Source organism: Camelus bactrianus, chromosome 15 (genome assembly GCF_048773025.1).
Source record: "Camelus bactrianus isolate YW-2024 breed Bactrian camel chromosome 15, ASM4877302v1, whole genome shotgun sequence".
Lineage (NCBI taxonomy): Eukaryota > Metazoa > Chordata > Mammalia > Artiodactyla > Camelidae > Camelus > Camelus bactrianus.
The window spans coordinates 29,232,500-29,251,609 of NC_133553.1; the positions used below are offsets into that span (position 1 = coordinate 29,232,500).

At 54.2% G+C, this 19,110-nt stretch overlaps 1 protein-coding gene across 5 annotated transcripts in view; it reads left to right on the forward strand.

Moving 5' to 3' along the window:
* KLHL29 (kelch like family member 29) overlaps positions 1–19,110 on the forward strand; it is a 295,226-nt gene that overhangs the window by 218,538 nt on the left and 57,578 nt on the right. For all 5 annotated transcript variants that reach the window (XM_074341726.1, XM_074341727.1, XM_074341725.1 and 2 more), the window contains 2 exons: positions 14,448–14,589; positions 17,400–17,912. In XM_074341726.1, coding sequence (XP_074197827.1) covers positions 14,448–14,589; positions 17,400–17,912 — 655 coding nt within the window. The remainder of the gene's footprint in view (positions 1–14,447; positions 14,590–17,399; positions 17,913–19,110) is intronic.

Consider the following 19,110-nt stretch of genomic DNA (forward strand, 5'->3'; position numbering starts at 1 on the left):
GGAGACAGGCTTCTGCTGCCACAGTAGGCCCCGGTGCAGAGGAGGAAGCCATCCCACACAGATCTCAGGCCTCAGACAGAGCGTCAGAGGTAATGAGGTAGACTGGAATGTGCTAGAACATCTATCCCTCCCTCCCTGGAGAACTGGCAGTTGCCAGGTTCCAGCGGGCCTGCCCAGTGGGACTTGGAGGCCTTTGTGGCCCCTCGGTGCTGGCCTGTGCCCTGCGGGAGGGACGGGCCCTGGCAGCCCTGCGCCCAGGTTTACACCATAGTGGCCGGAGGACGATGCACTGTCTGGGGCCAGTCTGTTTGCCTGCCCCTCGTAGAGGGAACGGGCTGTTTTCTCCCTCCTGTAATTGTTACCATCTGTCTCCCTTCATCGTGTTTATTGATGTTTTCTTGTTTTAAAGCTGAAATGAGTCAGATTGGAAGCTGATTTAGGAAAAAGTGTCTGAGAGGGAAGCTCAAAGTGGCCATGGGGGACTCTGTGCTTCAGGGCCACTGGAGGGAAAAAAAGAGTCCATGGGGCAGACAGGGGGTGTCTGCCAGCGTCACCTGCCCTGTGGGGGCTGGATCCCCACCGCAGCCCGAGCAGGCTGGGGCTGTGTGGGTCTGTGCTGGAGTGTGGAAGCCATGTGTGGGGGCTTGGTGTGTGAGCAGGCAAGTGTGTGTGCATGCACACTTGTGCACCCACGTGAACATTCAGCGGCCATTCTATCGGGGATTTTAAGTCAGTACCTTGTGCGTCCCTCTTCCTATCCCCATTCACCAGTCACTAGACTCTTGATTCCTTTTTTTTTTTTTCTTTTTTTGGGAGTGGGGTGGGATTAGGTTTATTTTTTTTAATGGAGGTACTGGGGATTGAATCTAGGACCCCGAGCATGCTAAGCATGGCACTCAATCACTGTGTACCCTACCCAGCTCTTGATTCCTTATTGCTGTTATAAACCAAAGAAGGGTGCCCTGGGACTCTGCCCCTGGCTACCTGGGTCTGCGGGCCCAGCACAGCTCTGAGACCTTGACCTGCAATTCAGACCAGCTACCACCAGAGCTTGCGGTGCCCTGGCTTTGGGCTCACGGTCAAACAGCAAGGCTTCCTTAGATGTGGTATGTGAATCAGAATCCAGCCTGCTTTCCTCTCCTTTGTCCTTTTGTAATAATCCATAGCCTGGGGTTGGGCGTTGGGGGTGCTCTGGCTCCAGCAACCCAGAGAAAGGGGACGTAGAAGGAAAACTCTGCCTTGAGCACAGCATCCTTCATGCATTCTTGGGCTCCCCTAAGTAATAATAGCTGCCATCTGCTGAGCCCCTGCTTTGCCCCAGCTTCTGTGATAAGCCCTGGAAACGCGGGGTTTCTACTCCTCGCCAAAATCAGTCTTTGGAAGGAGGATTATCAAGCCAGTTTCCTAGATGAAGGAGCAAGGGCTCAGAGAGGTGAATTGACTTGTGCAAAGTCACAGGGCAAGTTAGAGGTGGTGCAGGCCTCAAACCCAGACCCTCCACCTGAAGGGCCAGAGCTCTGATCAGAATGAAGATGGGACGTGCTATCAGGAGGCCCACGTGCTACCAGCTGGACAACTGTGTGTGGCCGCCCAGGCTGGCTGGGTTTCCCCTAGAAGTTCTCTGATCCTGCTTCTGCCCTTGTACCTTTCATTCCAAGCCCCTCCTTCCTGGGAAGCCACCTGGCATGTGCTCAGCGTCACTGCACGAAGCAGGGCGTGCATCTCACTCCACTTACTGAGATGTTTAGGAGCAAGCAAAGGAAACTTCTCGTGTCTGCATATTTAAGCGCTTTTATTAAGTGGAACAAGCTATTTCTGAACACGAGAGTGGCCAACAGCCTTAGAGGAAATTAAAATGAACCATGACAATGGAAAATTGCACAGGGGCATGGCGGATTCTCCGGAGATAAATACAACAAGGCTTTCAACAGCATTCGGGAAAGACTAGAGATCATGGAGATTATGTTGTGAGAGAAAAAAGCAAACCACCAGAAAATTAGAGCTCAGGCTGGTGGGAGGACCAAGCGTATGCTGGCCAGGCCTGTGGGTGGCCCTCCACTGAACACCTTCAGGGTCTGCTGGACAAAGTGGGGCAGAGAGACAACAGGCAGATAAAGCTCAACCCAAGTCAGCAAGCATTTTCTCAACATCTACTGCATGCATGCTTATGTGTGTGCAAGGGACTGAGCAGTGTTCCCCCCAAAATTCATAGGGTTGAATTCCTCCACCCCCCAATGTGGTGGTACTTAAAGAGGGGGCCTTTGGGAGATAGTTTGGTTTAGATGAAGTCATGAGGACGGGGGCCCTCAGGATGAGACTAGTGTCCTTATAAATAGAGGAAGAGACTAGAACTTTCTCTCTCTGCCGTGTGAGGCCACAGTGAGAAGGCGGCTGTCTGCAAGCCAGGAGGAGAGCCCTCGCCAGAACCCCACCATGTTGGCACCCTGATCGCCGCCTGCCAGCCCTCAGAATTGTGGGAATTTCTGTAGCTATGTCACCCAGTCTATGGTATTTTGCTATGGCAATGCAAGCTGACTAATATAGAGGGGGACTGAGATGGACACCCCAATCTGAGCCTCAGAGAACTCCTGGGTTTTGAGAGTTGTAAACTGGCACACCTAAGGGTTCAACAGATACCGGCTGTTATGATTATGATTCCTCCTGTGCACTCCCCTCGGCCAGAGACCACTCATTGCTGTGTCTCCAGCACAGGATAGCTTCTCAGTAAGTGTGGGGTGAATGAATGAGTGACTGAATGATACGTCTGACGGTGGCAGGCCCAGGCCTGGAACGGGCGGAGCTGTGGTATCCAGGCAGCAGTGCAAGGAGGAGAAGGGAAGGAAGCCCACACAGCCTGCTGAGGAAAGGGTGTCAGTTGAGGGGCTTTGTCTGGATCCCCTCTCCCTGACCCAGGATCCAGGCAAGCAGCCACAGGCAAAAGACTGTCAGGCCATCTCCTATCCGTCTCCAGGGTGAGTCTGGCCCAACGGCCCCAGGCATGGTGCAGCGCCTGCCCCACCCTCTTGCAGGGCAGGGCCGGAGCTTGACACTGCTCTGCTCACCCAGAGCCCCACGCCTCCTCCCACATCACCCCAGAGGAGAAGGCTTTCCGTCCTTCTACCCCAAGAGGCCCTGCTTCCACCTCTCCCGCCCCTCTTCACCACCTGTTAAGGATTTTACCACTTTCCCTCTTGCACCTGGACCTCCAGTGAGTTTAGATAGAATCTGTCTGTACCAGAAAGCTTTCTGAAGCCTAAAAAGATGGGCTGGAGCTGAATGATGCCATTTCCTTAAAAAAAAAAAAAAAAAAACACTTGACCCACCTCAGTTCTGAACTACTGTAGCTAAGCTGGACTGTGGCCAGAGGGCATGCCCCTCCCTCCGGACCCTGTCTGGGCTGCGCTGCTCTCCCTACAGAAAGCCCAGGTGGGAGAAAGCACCAGGCAGTGGGGAAGGTCAACTGATCAGTGTCCCCCGTAGGGCACTTCCGGAATATTCTGCCGCAGAGCAGGTCATCCCACCAGACTCCCAGCCCCACACTGCATCGGACTGTAGGCTCCAGTCCTGAGATGCACACCCAGGCACTGACTTGCTTCAGTGAGTCTTGAAGTCCTGGCAGTAAAGCTGCTTCAGCCCCTTCCGCTGTGCCTCCCCATCTGAGGAGCCGCCTCACAGCGACATTTGTGCTGCATTGTTTGTTTCTTTGTCCTGCCTGGCCTCGAGGTGACCCTGCCACAATCCTCCCTCTTATTAGGCTTCTAACGAGGTCGCTGAAGATGTCTGTGTCAGGACCGTCTTACCGGGCAAGAGAGTCAGGCTCTCAATCGACTTCTGCTCGGAGAGTCAGCCGTGAGAGTCACGCAGCACAGGGCTGAGAACTCAGAACTGGTCCCTCTCGCTGGCGAGCCTTTGTCTGTAACAAAAAACAAGGGAGGCTTCATCCAGGCCCACAGCTCAAAAGGTGGACCATGAGTTTGAATAGGAGTGTCAGGTGTTTGTTGAAGGAGGGACCCCAGGGGAGCTGCAGACAGCGGGGCCAGTACTCATTCTTGGGGTTCCTTCTGGCTCGGCGGGTCCTATATGCAAGGAAATCATATTTAATTCTAGAATGCCCTCTTCAGAGGGGCTGGGAGAGCCTTGGGGGCAGAGGGGCCAGGCCAGTCCCCAGACAAGCTGTCCTTAAGAGCCTGCTGCTTCCCCTGCCTGGGGTGGTTAAGAGCCCACTCCAGGAAGGCCTGGCTCCAAATTTCTGTTTGGCGTTCAGAGGGTCGGCCTCGGAGGGCCGGGCCAGATGAGCACATAGTTCAGTAACAGACCCGCGTTTGCCCGCACCCTCTCTTAGCTCAGCTGCCCTGTACAGTGGACTTTTCCTCACCAGATTCACTGAGGATTTCAAATCTGAAGATAACGAAAGCTCCTGGATGTGGCTGTGGTCTGATGTGTGTCTGCGATTCTGGAGCTGTCCCCGGGGAGGATGGGCAGGTCACAGGCTCTGAGGCTGGGAGGTCAAGGGGTGGTCCCAGAGTCACCACCTGCAGGGCCAGCATTTGGGAAACGTCCATCAAAGATCAGAGCAGGGCTGCCCCTGCCTCGCCTACCTTCCCACCCACTCTGGCGACAAGAATGAAGCTGGGTCGCCTCGCTCTGGAGGGAGCTGCGTTGTCACCAGTGTGGAGGTGAGCAGGAACAGGCCGGGCAGGTTACAAGGCACATGGCTGTCGGGGGAGCCGTGAGGGCCGATTGAAGGGGGCGATGAAAGGCCGTCCCAGCGCCGCGAGCAGGTGTCCCTCGCTCTCCTCCGTCTGGGCCACTGGCTCCCTCACATCACAGGCGTCTGCTGAGGGCCAGGCCTGCCCTGCACCTTTCAGCAGAATGAAAGGGAAACTGATATCAGAGGGGAGCTGAAGCACAGGAAAGGCCTCTTTCTTTTCAAAGACTTTCGTTTGTGATGGGCTTTTTTTTCTAGGTGATCTTATTTCAAAGCCCCTTTGAAAATTTTGTGGGTTTTTGTAATGGATGAAAAGTTACTTGGAAATGGGACTAAGAAGTTTTCAGTTGAAAGTTGTTAGAGAAACGTTGAAAGCTTTGAGTTGTAAGGTTCCGCCAGATTTATCATTTCCTTTGTCCACAAGGCCCATCCGTTGGGAGGGGGCCTGGAGGAAGGGGCTGGGGGCCTGGACAGGGCACACGAGAGAGCACAGTGCACAAACCGGCCCCAGCCACGGTTGCTTTATGTTTGCAGGGGAGGCCATCTGAGCTGAAGTTTCAGCAAAAATGTTTCCAAGGTATAGACTTTGATGTTGGAAAAGGGAAAAGCAAATATGCTTCCAGAATACTATAGGAAGCTGGGTTCTGTCAAAGACAATGGCTACCACACAGAGGTTTCAAATCAGAAAAATCATTATGAAAGAAGATAGGGCCCAAACGGACTTGAGAGAAGGGGCCAGAGCAACACTGGCGTGAGCCCTGGAACAGATCCACGCTGGAGAACCGGCAAGAGAAGACGCCAGTGAACAGCGCGGCAACCAGGCAAGGCACGGTACAGAGACTGAAGGGAAGAGTTTCAAGGAGAGGAAGACAATGTTAGGGATCAGAGAAAAGGGAGCTGCTGGCTTTGGTGTTGGGAGCTGACTGTCCATTTAAAGGGGATGGTTTCACTGAAGTGCAGGGGTGGGAAGAGTTAAGGAGTGAAAGCTGAGGGTAACAGGGGTGGGTACCAGGTGTCCTGAATTCCATGTGGATGACCACAGAATGGGGGGGAATAGGAAGGCAGATGGATGCTGGAATGGCAAGTGAAGTGGTCAAACAAGGATTTTTTGGTCCCCAGGTTGGAAAGCCAAGGGGAAGGGGCTGGTGGAGAGGGAGAGGGAGTAGGGTGCTGAAGGGAGAGGGGACATGAGGGGTGGAAGTGCATCACCAGCTTTGGAGAGGGTGCCAGTCTGGGCCGCCCTGGTCTGAGACTGAAGAATTGGCCCCATTGGAGAGGGCCAAGACTTCACTGGCAGGGGTTGGCGGAACACGTCCGTGGTGGCTTATGGTCTCGGGGGTCTGAGTGGGTGGGACAGATGATGGAAGCACACTGGAGTTGGCTCCCTGGCCCCAGCGTGCAGTCAGAGTCAGAGCAGAAGGCCCACTTGGGCTGGACACTGCGGGGGAAGGAGAGGCCATAACTGGTACTCCTGTGGTCACCAGGGTAGGGATCCAGTGGTAACCCCAACAGGGTAAAGTGGACACGGCCTTGATATGGGGCTGTCCACCACAGCAGGGGTGGCCTGGGAACACTCCAGCCATCACAGAGCACTTCTGAGGGTCTTAGAATGGAACAGACCTGGGTTAGAGCCCCAAGTCTGTCATGCTGTAGCCATCATCGAACTTCTCTGGGCCTTACTCTCATCTGTAAAATGAAGGTGAGAGCAGATTTCCTCAGTAAAGGAAATCACATCATGTCTGGCCTGTAGGAGGCGCTCAATACACGTGAGCCATTAGGATGGCAGCAGGCCGGGCAGCCCCCTCTCACCTGTGCCTGGCATCCGTTTATGGCTGGGGTTTGTTGGGTCCTTATGATGATCTAGTAAGAGAGAGAAAGCACCAGAGGTGGTTGACGGTTTCAAATTAAAATGTTCGCAGATGACCCTCAGGCTGGGCACGAAGCCTGGAGTTGCAGGGCCAGGTTAGGGGCTGACCACTGGTCTCTTCAGTTCTATCTCCCACCCCAGCACTTGGCTGCCCTCGACAAGCTGTCCCCCAGGGTCAAGCCCATCTTACTCCGCTCCCTTACCCACCCCCATCACATCCTCTGCCGCCACCCAGGCTCCTGGCAGGACGCTTGCCCTCCAGAGCCATCATCATATTCCGTAATATGATTGGAATCTGAATATATATTTAAAATGACAAGTTTGAGATTAAAATTTAAATAAAGAATTACTTTTCTGTAAGTTGCTCCGAAAGCAGTAATTTAGCAGCAAATTGATAGAGAAAGGTAAGCACTGGTCCTTTAAACCATCGTGCAGTTTCCGGCATGCAAGCCAGAAGTGTCTCAATTTAACACATCATTGGTTAGTATTATTAGAAATTTCACCGGGCTCCAGAGCGCATTGTGGCGCTGCTCAGAAGGGGTGCCAAGGGCGCAGCCTGGGTTCAGCAGGGGGCAGCCTGGTTAATGAGGGCAGGAGGGGCTCTGGAGAGCTTCCCCTGGCCCCCAGTGGGGATTTAACTGCGATTATTTTCTTGTCTGTAGTTCAGTAGCAATCATGAAACGAGAACTGCGAGGCCCATAAATGCCATTTGGTCTTCCCAGAGGCCACAGATTTATAGGTCTGGTGTCTGTCAACTCGTTTTTCAGGCCCCTTGAAACCTAGACTGGGAACAGAAGTCCCTGAAGACAGCATCACCCATCTGGCTCCCATGAGCCACATGAACAAGACCCCAAAAATCCGTCCCAATCAGGACCTGCCCAGCAGCATCAGCCCCTAGGTTCCCCACATTGGGGCACAGAGACCTGCAAACTTGAACGTCATTTCCCCACACAGTGAGGTCCATGAACTGCGTCAGTTGGTAGGCTTGTTAAAGAGTCACATTTGGGTCCCCTACTCCAGATCTACTGAATCAAAAGCTCTGAAAATGGGATCCAGAAGCCCATGTTTTGGGGTTTTTTTAACATTATTTATTGATTTATAATCATTTTACAATGTTGTGTCAAATTCCAGTGTTCAGCACAATTTTTCAGTCATACATGGACATATACATGCTCATTGTCACATTTTTTTCTCTGTGAGCTACCATAAGATTTTGTGTATATTTCCCTGTGCTATACAGTACAATCTTGTTTATCTATTCTACAATTTTGAAATCCCAGTCTATCCCTTCCCACCCTCCACCCCTCTGGCAACCACAAGTCTGTATTCTATGTCTATGAGTCTATTTCTGTCCTGTATTTACACTTTGTTTTTGTTTGTTTGTTTATTTTTGTTTTTGTTTTTTAGATTCCACATATGAGCGATCTCATACAGTATTTTTCTTTCTCTTTCTGGCTTCACTTAGAATGACATTCTCCAGGAGCATCCATGTTGCTGCAAATGGCATTATGTTGTCAGTTTTTACGGCTGAGTAGTATTCCATCGTATAAATATACCACATCTTCTTTATCCAGTCACCTGTTGATGGACATTTAGGCTGCTTCCATGTTTTCAGAAGCCCGCCTTCTTAACAGCGCCCCTAGCATCTTCTAACATGCACTCACATGAATCAGAGGACCCCTGCCATGGAGGTGGTCGATGCTCTACCTGTGTGATCTTGGAATCCTTGCTCTCATGGATAAACTGCAAGCCCTAGAAAGCCAGCCGTCTAGGTATAAACCCCTGAGCTGACGTAAAAAACCCAGGCACCAAAATATCCTCCTCTGCAGCCTAGATTTCCACCATTAGAACACTGTTCCTTTAAGTAAGAATTGCTTTCTGGCTTTCACCTTTGTAGTGTGAGGGACCCTGAGAGGGTCCCACACTCGGTCCCCGATACACCAGTGTGAATTAGTTTACCAAAAGCTGGCCTCTGTCAGTCCCCATAGGTGGACTTGGGCACCATGATGCCCCTAAGTGCCTTGTAGGGGGAGGGATGCTGAAAAGGAGGTGAGATGTCCACTCATTGCAGGGAGCAGACTGTCCAGCTATGTTCAGTCCTGGAATGGGCAGCTGCTAGCAGGTGATTCCCAGGGCAGCTCAGGGCCTCATGGTCGTGGTCGGAGAAGCCTGAGCACCCACGTCTGCTAGGAGCCCCATGGGAACCTGCTCTTGCTGTTCTCAGAGGAGACCTGAGATCCCTCCAGAGTGAGGGGAAAAAGGAAATAAGACCATTCACTGCCAATGCTGGGCCCAGGACACCAGAGCCACCACCATGCTTGTGCTCCCAAATCAGCGTGGCTCGGCCACTCACCTCTGCAGAATGTGGACTTGGAGCTGTGCTGGTTTCCTCGCATCACCCGGCTCCCAGACTGAAATCTCACTCCAGTGTGTCTAAGCAGCCGGCATAGGCCTGTGCTCTAGCTGCAAGGGAAGCTGGCAGGGCACGTCCTGGCTTCTGCCTCAAGATAGGGGCGAGACAGCGGTGTTCAAAAGGGGCCAGGCAGTGAGGAAAAAATTTGTCAAACGTCCACTGCAGGGCTCAGGCTACATCAGCAGTCCCTCGTCAGAAGGGGCCCTTGGAATACAAAGCCAGGGGCTGTGGGGGTGTCTCACCAAAGCTGGTCTTTCCCAAGTTGGGTGGGAATTCCTGGGAATCATGAGATAAAAACCAGGCTGCAGATGAAGCTTGGAGTGCAGTCAGCCCTGGGTTGCCCCCTGCTGTCCTCCCTGTGGCTTGTGTCCATCAAGGCCATTTCTCACCCCCCTCAACCCCCTTCCCCTCAGCTGGGTGTGCCTTGGTGTCCTGTGGTGATTCTGGCCCAGAGGAAGTATTGTCTGATCAGTTAAAGCAAGATGAGGGCTGGGGGACTCCAGGCTCCCCTGTGGGGAGGGGGCTCACTGCTGTATTCAAGGACACTCAGCAGATGGCAGTCCCTACCAGCGTTGTCACACCACACCAGTGACAAGAGTGTTCAGACTTGCAGGCTCCAGTCTGTGGAGGCAGGTTCCTTGGCAAGAGAGGGACATGAGTGCTGGCACTGTCCTTCCCCCTAGAGGAGGCCCACGTGAACCCCGGAAGTGGACTCTGGAGTCTGGCTCTGCCAAATGTATCGAGGCTGGAATCACACCAGCTGCTGTGGGGTCCTTTGATGGCAACTTTGGCCAGAATCACCTGCCTTATTGAGTCCTACCTAGCTTCTGTGGTCCAACATCAGCTCTCCCTGACTTCCAGGCTCCGTTTATTCACCCCCTTCTGACGTTCTTGGGTAAATAGCGGAAGAAGCTGAGTTCTGGTTTCCAGGCGATCCCCCAGCCCCACGCAGGTAGGAGTCAACCTCAGCACGCCACATCTACCATGCCCAGGAGGGGCGAGAGGGGGTCCGTGGACTGGGCCACTAGGCCTCCAAGCAGCCTCCGACAGCATCCAGGGCAATGGTGTTAGGGGTCCCAGCACATGAGGCCCTCACGGTCTGGAAAGGTCATCTTCCCAGTGAGGGGAACTCACTGCATCAGGTTTCCCAAGCGCACTAAGCCACTTCACATCTCTGTTCGGTTACTCTTCTGAAGTGCACACTGTGCACTCATGAACCAACAGTGATGAACACTCCCATTGTTGGTCAACACAGTAGTGCAGAGACCGTGCCTTCATTCATTCGTTCCCTGGGCACCTACACCCGGCTGGCCCCAGCTGGGCCAGGCACCATGCGGGTCCCTGCCATCCTGGAGCTCACCCGCCCGTATCGGCCCTGGCAGGTCAGTACCAGCCCTGGAAGGCGGCGTTCTGAGGCTGTGATTATCACATGCTCAGGGCATGGAGTGAGAACAGTCAAGGCATGGGAGGGTCCCAGGGTATACCTTCTGGTCATCTTTCAAACCTCTCTGACCACCTGGCATGCTGCTGGTCTACAAAGAAAAAAAGGGCTCCCTCTGGGTGGACAAATTAGCCAAAGCTCCCTCCTGGCTGTCGAAGCTTCGTGGGTGCACAGCCTGGTAAGCAAATGGTGCTCTGTGGGAGGAAAAGCACCTCTGCCTCCCCGGGGGTGTCAGCCCCCTTGTCCCTGCTGCCAGGCATCCTCACACAGTGCCCCGCTTGCAGCCCCACGTGCTGTCCCCTAAATGGAGCAGGGCCCCGGTGCCGCTCTGTGGGCGACGAGTAACTGATTCACCCCAAGCTGATAGAGCACAACCCAGGGGCCCCGGGAGGCTTGTCGCTGGTGGAGGTTCCTGACCCCTCTGACCTACAGGCGCTTCAGCCCATGGCACCCTTCACAGAGCGTCATCCGTAAAGGATTGGGGTCCTTAGTGTTCTTCAGTCACTGAAAGAAGCGGGATGCTGTCAGCCACCGTAAAAATGTGACCTTTGAAAATTTACAAGAGCTCGGGGTTTAAAAGCTACTGCGTTAATGATGCATCCCATTAGCATCTCATTAAAGGGAAGCAGAGAGAAGACTGCTCGGGCCAGATGATGGGCATGTAGGGCCACTTGGAGGAACCGGACAGGAGGAGGGCTCTCCTCGGCTGCCGGTCTGTGCTGTTGCCACCGTGTCACGGGAGCAGAGCAAGGCCAGGAACTCAGGGGAGAGGCCAGGTGTCTTCATGGCTTCACTGATGTCCTGGCAACGGCAGTGGGAGGGGTTGAGAGGAGGCTTCTTCAGCCCTCCCCTCCTCGCCCAGCCGGAGCTCTTCTCCTAGTTGTTGCCTGTACATTCTCGGGGGTTGGCAGCCCCCTAGCGAGAAGTGAAACTGGGGGAGTCCTGGCATTTGGGCTGGGGGTGAAGTTGTTGACCTTGGGGACTCTGAACCAAGGGGGAAGGCTTAGTAGGAGCAGAGTTCAGAGCCGGAGCTGCAGACCCGCACTTGGTCACCTCGTGTTTTCTTTGGGCCTAGGGCCCTTTGCAGGAGGACGGGGCTCCGGTCGGGCCGAGCTGCCTCACATCACCTGCTGCAACATTCCTCATCACCTGGCCAGCCGGGCGCCAGGGCAGGGCGCCCAGCCCGCGTCCGTGTTTTCTCTGGAGGGAGTGAAGGAAGGAATGTTCATTTCTTTATTTCAATAAAATAAATAAAAATCCTGACTTGTAAGTTGCTCATAGCTTTAGAGGTTGCTAGTGCCAAATAGAATAAGTGAGTCCTTATTTATCTTTCCTGAAGCAAAAAAGATAGGCTGTTTTCCTTCTCATAGCAGCACCACTGTCTCGTACATAAGAGCTCACTTGTAACAGTCATGAAAGACGCAGGTAGGCAGCATGCCTGTTGTAGCCACAACTCGGCCCCCAGCGCCCAGCTTCCTTCTGGGGCTCAGGTCACAGTCGGCTTGGCCCGGAGCAGCCCCTTGAGAGCAGGGCTGAGTCTCAGTGACCGCGCGTCCTCCGTGCCGTGGGCAGGGCCAGGCACAGAGCAGGGGCCCAGGCTTATTTAGTGAAGAATCAACCGACGAACCAGCAAAGGTGCAAGAAAGCAAGCCAGCAGGAGCGTTTTGCAATCAGGGGCCTGAGGGAAAATGGGCAGTTTTTTAAGTTCAGAAACTCCCCTAATTTTAGGGCAAAAACTGGACTTCCTAAAGTGTTAGAGGCTGGCTACCCACTCTCAAGGAGGAGACCCCAACCACCCCTTCTCGTGGCAGTGGCTGCTGTAAAGGCCAGGCCCAGGGCCTCCAAGTTCACAGAGCCTTTCCCTACCCTGTCAAGTTGCCAGGCTGGGGGGTGGGGGGGATCATGAAAGCTGATTCAGCAGTGGGGAAGGGCAGCTGCAGGAGGACCTGGAAAACTTAACCTGCCTCTGGCCTGGGAGGCCGCCAGGAATTCCAGGCAGCAGAGAGGGGCCGCAGCGCCCCCTACTGGCAGGAGGTAGTTCTGTACTGCCAGGGGTGCTGGTGAGGAGGCTGGGGTCTCCACATTCAAATTTCACCCCAGAACAGGGCCCTGAATGGGACATCACACAGGCTCCTTCCCCCAAGATGCTTCTTATGATGGAGGAAGCAACATCTGCACCTCTGAGCCCACCAGCACCCCAAGAACCTGGGAATACAGAAAGGGCTGCAGACGGGGCACACTGGAAAGCTGTCTATTCAGAGAACGCTGTAAAAGCCACGTTATTGTTCCCTAAGTTCTGTAAGACTACTAGAAGTGTGGCAAAATCCCCAGCCCTCTTGCCCACCCGAAGCGCCCATCTGTCCCACAGACAGAAACAGAGCAGAGGCCTCTGATAAGGAAGCTTGTCCACTGAATTGTTCTGTCCTCAGGAGATTCAGTCTCTTCTTTTGTTTCCTGTGCTGTTCACAGAAGCAAAGCTTCTGAAATGCAGGCCAAAGATAAAGTGCAGCCTAATGCAATTAGCTCAGTGCAGCCTACGGGTCCTAATAGGATGTGGCTCCCGCTCCTCCCAGCAGGCCCTGATGCAGGCGCTGTTTGTCATCTGCATTATGTATCAAAGCCCTAGTAAGGCCTTCCTCCCTCCCACCTGCGGGTACTCCCCAGTCAGCCTGGTGAGGAGAGTCCCGCTGCTCAGAAATGCCCAGTAGGGGGCGCTGCCCCCCACCAGCTGGGTCACTTAGTTGGCTTCCAGCAGAAGTCCAGAGCACCGTGTCCTCATCTGAGAGCAGCCTGCAGATGTCCCTTGAGGTTCCTTTGGCCTTCTGTGGCTGTCCCCAGTGGGCATCTGACCCCACCTCACCGTTTACCTCAAACCTGGTTGGGCTCTGGCTGCACTCCTGGGCGTTGTGGTCACTCTTCTTGGAACCACCTCTGTTGAGACTTGTGCCCCCTCACATCCCAGTTATCCCAATCCTGGGCTCTCCAACTATTTTTTTCTTTATTTATTATAAATATTATAATATTATAATGGCAATGGCCACAGGAGAAAATTTGGCAAATACAGAGAAGTGTAGACAAGAGAATGAAAGTTTCCTTGAATCCTCTCACCCAAGAATAAATAGTCCTGCTAACATTTGGGGGTTTTTTCCCCTCCTGCACATAGAATTTTACGTGGTGAGGTTATATTTGTGTCCTTTATGTCCTGCCTTTCTCACTTAACACTATGGTGTAAGCATTTTGCCAACTCGTTAAGAACTCTTAGTAACCATGATTTTTAATGACTATATAGTATTTCACCATAAGGTGGTAGTTCAGGGAGACCAATGCCGTCCTAATGTTTGTTTTTGCCCTGAGGTTTATTTTCACATTAATCTAAGTATCTAAATTAGTGAGTGAGATCTGGGAGCAGGGAACCTGCCTGCTTCTGCAAGGAGGAGCTGAGGGTCCCAGTTACGATGCTCCCTGCCTTCCGCTCTGGTGGCAGGACTGAGCTATCCTCCTAGGAGCCCCAGTCCCCACCCTCCCACGTGTCCTCTGTGGAGTGGGACATTTGGGGCCTCAGAAGCCAGTGTGGGGGCAGGATGGGCCTGATGGTAACGCTTTGGAGAGCTGTCCTCTCACATGTAAAAGGGCTGGGCACCTGGGGCACTGGGCCTGGGCTGAGTACACAGTCAGTGCTCAACACATGCCCATGGATGTTGTTGTGTTTTATTAATAACTCAAGAACTGGGGGAACATCACTTCTCACAGCACAGAGCCCTCCCTCCTTTCTGATGGAGGAGTAGGTGGCGGGGGAGGCACCGGGTGGGTTAGATATTCCTGGAGGCAGGAGCTTAGCAGTGGCAACTGCTACTACAGGGCACCAGAATGCCCTGCAATTCCTGCGTGGAACAGGGTGCGGGGCCAGGTCTCTGCCTCTGGCCCCATGGCTCAAGCAACAGGAGTACTGCTGGAGGGTGGGCCCCGGGGCAGGACCTTTGCCAGGCAGTGCTCACCCTCCTTCTCTGCTTCTCCCCAGGCCCCCGGCATCTCCAAAGCAGACAATCAGTCCCAGGGACTCACGACCAGCATCCGGTGGGGGCAGACGCCCATCAATCAGTCCACGCCTTGGGACACTGATGAGCCACCTTCCAAACAGATGAGGGAGAGCGACAATCCAGGTGTGTACTTCTGGGCGGACAAAGACACCTGCGCCTGGGGCTGCGAGGGGTGTTAGAGGCCTCCTGAGTATCCCCAGCTCCTCCTGTGGTCCTGACCCACAGCCTGCAGCAGCCAGGACCTCAAGCTGCACTGGGGACAGGGCGGGGCTGGAGGCGGGAACTGCGTGAAATTCCCTGGGCAGTAGCTGTGTCTCTACCCATTACTCAAGAAAGTATTGGGAAGGGCAAGGGAGGGAGAGTGACATTGTAGGAGTGACTGAATCTGCTTCAAGTTAGTTGAATAGTTAGTCATACCTAAACCTCATTACTCTGATTCACAAAATTCCAAAGTCACACCTTCCAGTGAGGTTTTGCCTTGCCAATGGTTATGTGAGAACCGAGAGGCTCCTCTCCCTCCCTGAGATCTGGGAGTTCACCACCTTCTACAGTACCTCCGGCCTTCTTTGGACAGCTCCAACTATAACAAAAGCCTTCCTTGTTATCTCCCATTGGTCCCAGACCTCCCCCTGGGATACACAGAACATGTGGGCTTGGCCATCCGCACCACGCCCTCCAGGTATCTGAAGACCCTGGCTTATCCCCTCTCCAAGTCTTCTGCAGACTGAACACCCCACATCCTTCAGCACGCCCTAGAGCCCATGGCTTCCAGTCCCTTTACCTTCCTGGGGGTTTTTTCCTCTCTCTGCATCACTCAGTGCCAACCCCCAAAAAAGCTCACAACTGGTCTGCAGCACCTCCTCCATTCAGCCCCTCTACCTTCATCATTGTAGCCTTACATCACTTCTGCTCTGCTGGCAGCCACATCACATCCTGTCTCAACAGTAAGACCCCAAGACTGTCATGGTGGCTACTCTGACCCCTGTCCATCTCCTCACAATCTGGCTTAAGCAGCTGGGTGTGGGAACCCAATGGCAAGACCCTGTCAATATCTCCTTGTATGACTCTTGGCATCTCTTAGATGCCTGCTTTTATTGCTGACCTATGCCTAACCCTCCCAATATTATGTCCCCTGCAGACTTGGCCATAAGTCTTCCATACTGTCATCAACATCATTAGAGACCTCCCTTTATGTTCCCAGCATCCTCTAGGCCATTCGCAGACTCGTGAATCAATCACCCCTGCGGCAGTACCTCTCTCTATGTTCACCATACGGAGCTCGCCAGCTGTGCTCTCAAGCTTTGATGCGTTTTTCCAGGCTGCCGGGCTAATCCTGGAGAGGACTGAGCTTCAGATGATATGCCTTGTCCTTAAGACACCAGGCTAGCTCACAGTGATGCCACCTCCTATTCTTCAGGCTGAGAGACGATCCCCCTGAGCTGGCTGGCACTGTTCCACTCACATTTGTCTGCTCCTAGTTTTCTCCAGCTTCTCTCATTACCAAAATCAGAACTATTTGTTATACATATTTATTATGTGCCTTGTTCTGTGTGTCACCTCGTTGCTCACAGCAAGTTGGTATTACTGACCCATTGCAGATGAGGAAACTGCCTCGGGGAAGGCTTGTGCTGAGGTCAGTCAGTTAGCAAGGGCAGAAACAGGACTAAAGTGCTGTCTGTCCGGTGCCAAGCCTGGCTTTCCACCACTGTGCCAAGTGGCTCCCCCTCTGGACAACTCCTTGGAGACAGCACCCACTGGTGGTTGGCACCATCTTGGCTCCTGCCCTGCCTCAAAATTATCTTTCTGTGAGAGAGCTCCAAGCCCTACCTTCCAGCCTCGGGCTGGTGGTCCTGAGTGGCTCCCCCAGTCCCCACTCTCCTTCAGTCTCCACCCTCAATCTACAATGCCACTCCAGAGGCACCATGACAACCAAGGTGGCATTCAGGTGACAGAGACTGGACCTGGACTTATTCAATCAGAGGTGGCCCTCCATGTCACAGTATCTTCCAGCTTCACTCACTGGCCTGCTTGGGTCACATCAGTGTCAGCTGAGTTCAGGAGGGCCTGGGCCCTATTCTGCCTGACTTAGGCACAGCTGGCTTTGCATCTTGAATTGGATCCCAGGAGGTATGTCTGACCCACTTGTTCAGCCAAAATTTCCTTCAGGCCCAAAATTGACTTCCCTTGTTTCCGCCAGGGCTGGCCACACAGAGGTTGGTTAAGACAAAGCCTGGCCCCCAAGCAAGGCTCAGGAAAGCAGCCCCTGCTAGCTTTCTCCCACTGCCCCTACCCATGGCTTTCCCATCCTGCACCGCAGGACCTTTGCACAGCTCCAGGCTCTGACACTCTCACCTTGCCCAGCCAGACACCTGCTATCTTCACAATCCAGCCTTCTCCCCGCCTTTCTCAGACAGTAATTCTCCAGAAAGGAAGGGAAAACGCCAACATTTATAGAACATTTAACACACGTCAGACACTCTGCTAATTTGGGGAGTTTTTTTCAAATACATTTTCCTCATTCAATTCTTCCAAGGAGGCATATGAGGTAGGTGCTGCTAGTTCTATTTAACAGATGGGAAGAATGAGGCCCAGAGGAGATAGGCAACTTGCCCAAGGCCCTTAGTAAGTGGAAGAGTCATTTTGAATCCAGATCTCTTTGAAGATCTCCACCTTTTTCTCGCAACTTTTGTTTTGTCTCAACCTCTCCCAGGCAGATTGTGTTTCCTCCTCTGAGCCCTCATGGCCATGTTTATATACTCCCAAAGGACTTATTTTGTGCCACTGTAATCACAGATCCTTAATCTGTGAGCCCCTGGACACAGGTATCTCGTCCACCTCTGTGACCCTGGCACCCAGCCCAGGGTCAGGGGCGGTCAGTGTTTGCTGAGTGAATGTGTAACGGGTAGATGACATCTCTTCCATCTCCCTTGCAGGCACAGGGCCATGGGTGACCACAGTGGCCGCCGGGAGCCAGCCTGCCCTGATCGCACACTCCTATGGAGTGGCCCAGCCTCCCACCTTCAGCCCAGCTGTGAACGTCCAGGCCCCGGTCATTGGGGTGACCCCCTCACTGCCTCCCCACGTGGGGCCCCAGCTCCCGCTGATGCCAGGCCACTACTCGCTCCCACAGCCGCCCTCACAGCCACTGAGCAGCGTGGTGGTCAACATGCCTGCCCAGGCCCTGTATGCCAGCCCACAGCCCCTGGCTGTTTCCACACTGCCCGGTGTGGGGCAGGTGGCCCGCCCAGGACCCACCGCTGTGGGCAACGGCCACCTGGCAGGGCCCCTGCTGCCTCCACCACCGCCGGCCCAGCCGTCTGCCACTCTCCCCAGCGGTGCCCCCGCCACCAATGGGCCCCCCACATCAGACTCGGCCCACGGGCTGCAGATGCTACGGACCATTGGCGTGGGGAAGTATGAGTTCACCGACCCCGGGCACCCCAGAGGTAAGTCCGGCTGCCCACACGCTCCTGTGTGCCCGTATCTGTGCCTCTCTGTGTGGTCACTAACACAGCACGGACAGGGGTCTGGGCCCTGGCACCGTGCTCTCCGGCGGCCCCTCACTGGTTTCATCCAGGCTGCAGGGGGGCCTCCCCTGCCCAAGACAGCCTGGCCTCAGACGGAGGAGGCAGAGGGGAAGGTGGAGGGCAGGACAAGGAAGGCGGGGGAGTGTGAGTGCACAGGAGGAGGAGGGGAGGGGAGAGCCTGCAAAGTTCCGGGGCCTTCCGCCTTCAGCCCAAGCCCGGGCCATTCTCACCTCTGTCCCAACGGCAAGCCAAGTGCAGGATGAGCAGGAGTCCTCTGCCCTTATTAGGGCTCCAAAGAACAGTCCCTGTGGGGACTTCTCCGTTTTCCACTCATGAGGACAGAGAACTGTCTGAGTCCCTGGCCAGAGAAGCACCCATCCCCCAGCCATTGGATGAGAGCAGCTCCCGGGCATGAGGCAAGGCCCAGGAGACACTCCTGGACCATCCTGAGCCAGTTCAGTGTTTTGTTTCAAGGACCCACAGGTGGTTCTGTGAGTCTTCAAGAAAGAGCTCTTCCAGCCTTGGCCTTCATTTAACTGCCCCCACCCTGCCAGCCCAGGGCAGTTTTCATTCTGGGGAACGCCAAGGCAGATCCTGGAGGACAGAGCCTGGGGTACACCAGGAAGGGGTTCTAGGCTGAGCCCCAGCCCGAGGGTTAGGGCAAAGGGCATCAGCAAACCAGCCTCACTCCCCATGACTGTCTGAAGGATTCGTCCGGCCAGAATGCAGAAGTGGATGGTGGGAGGACTGAGGCCCACAGACCTGAGGCTGGTGGGGCTTATCTGCCCCAGACTCGCATATACCATCAAGCTCCAGTCAGCCAGCCTCTGCTCCCACCGAGTGGAGAGGCGAGGCAGCCAGGCCTGGACCCTGGTGCAGGCAAGAGGATACATAATGGGTGATCTGCCCTGCTGGGTATCCAGGCCTCCTTTGAAAGGGGAGGAGGTGGTCTAGGCAGTGTGGACCGCAGGCATGACTTCTCAGCCTCCCTACTTATAACCCCTTGAGATGGCATCTCTTGGTGTGGTGGGAGTGGGCAGACCAAGGACTCCAACCAGCTTTTCGCATCCAGCCTGCTCTCACGAATTTCTATCTTTATCCCTTCCAGCAATTTTCA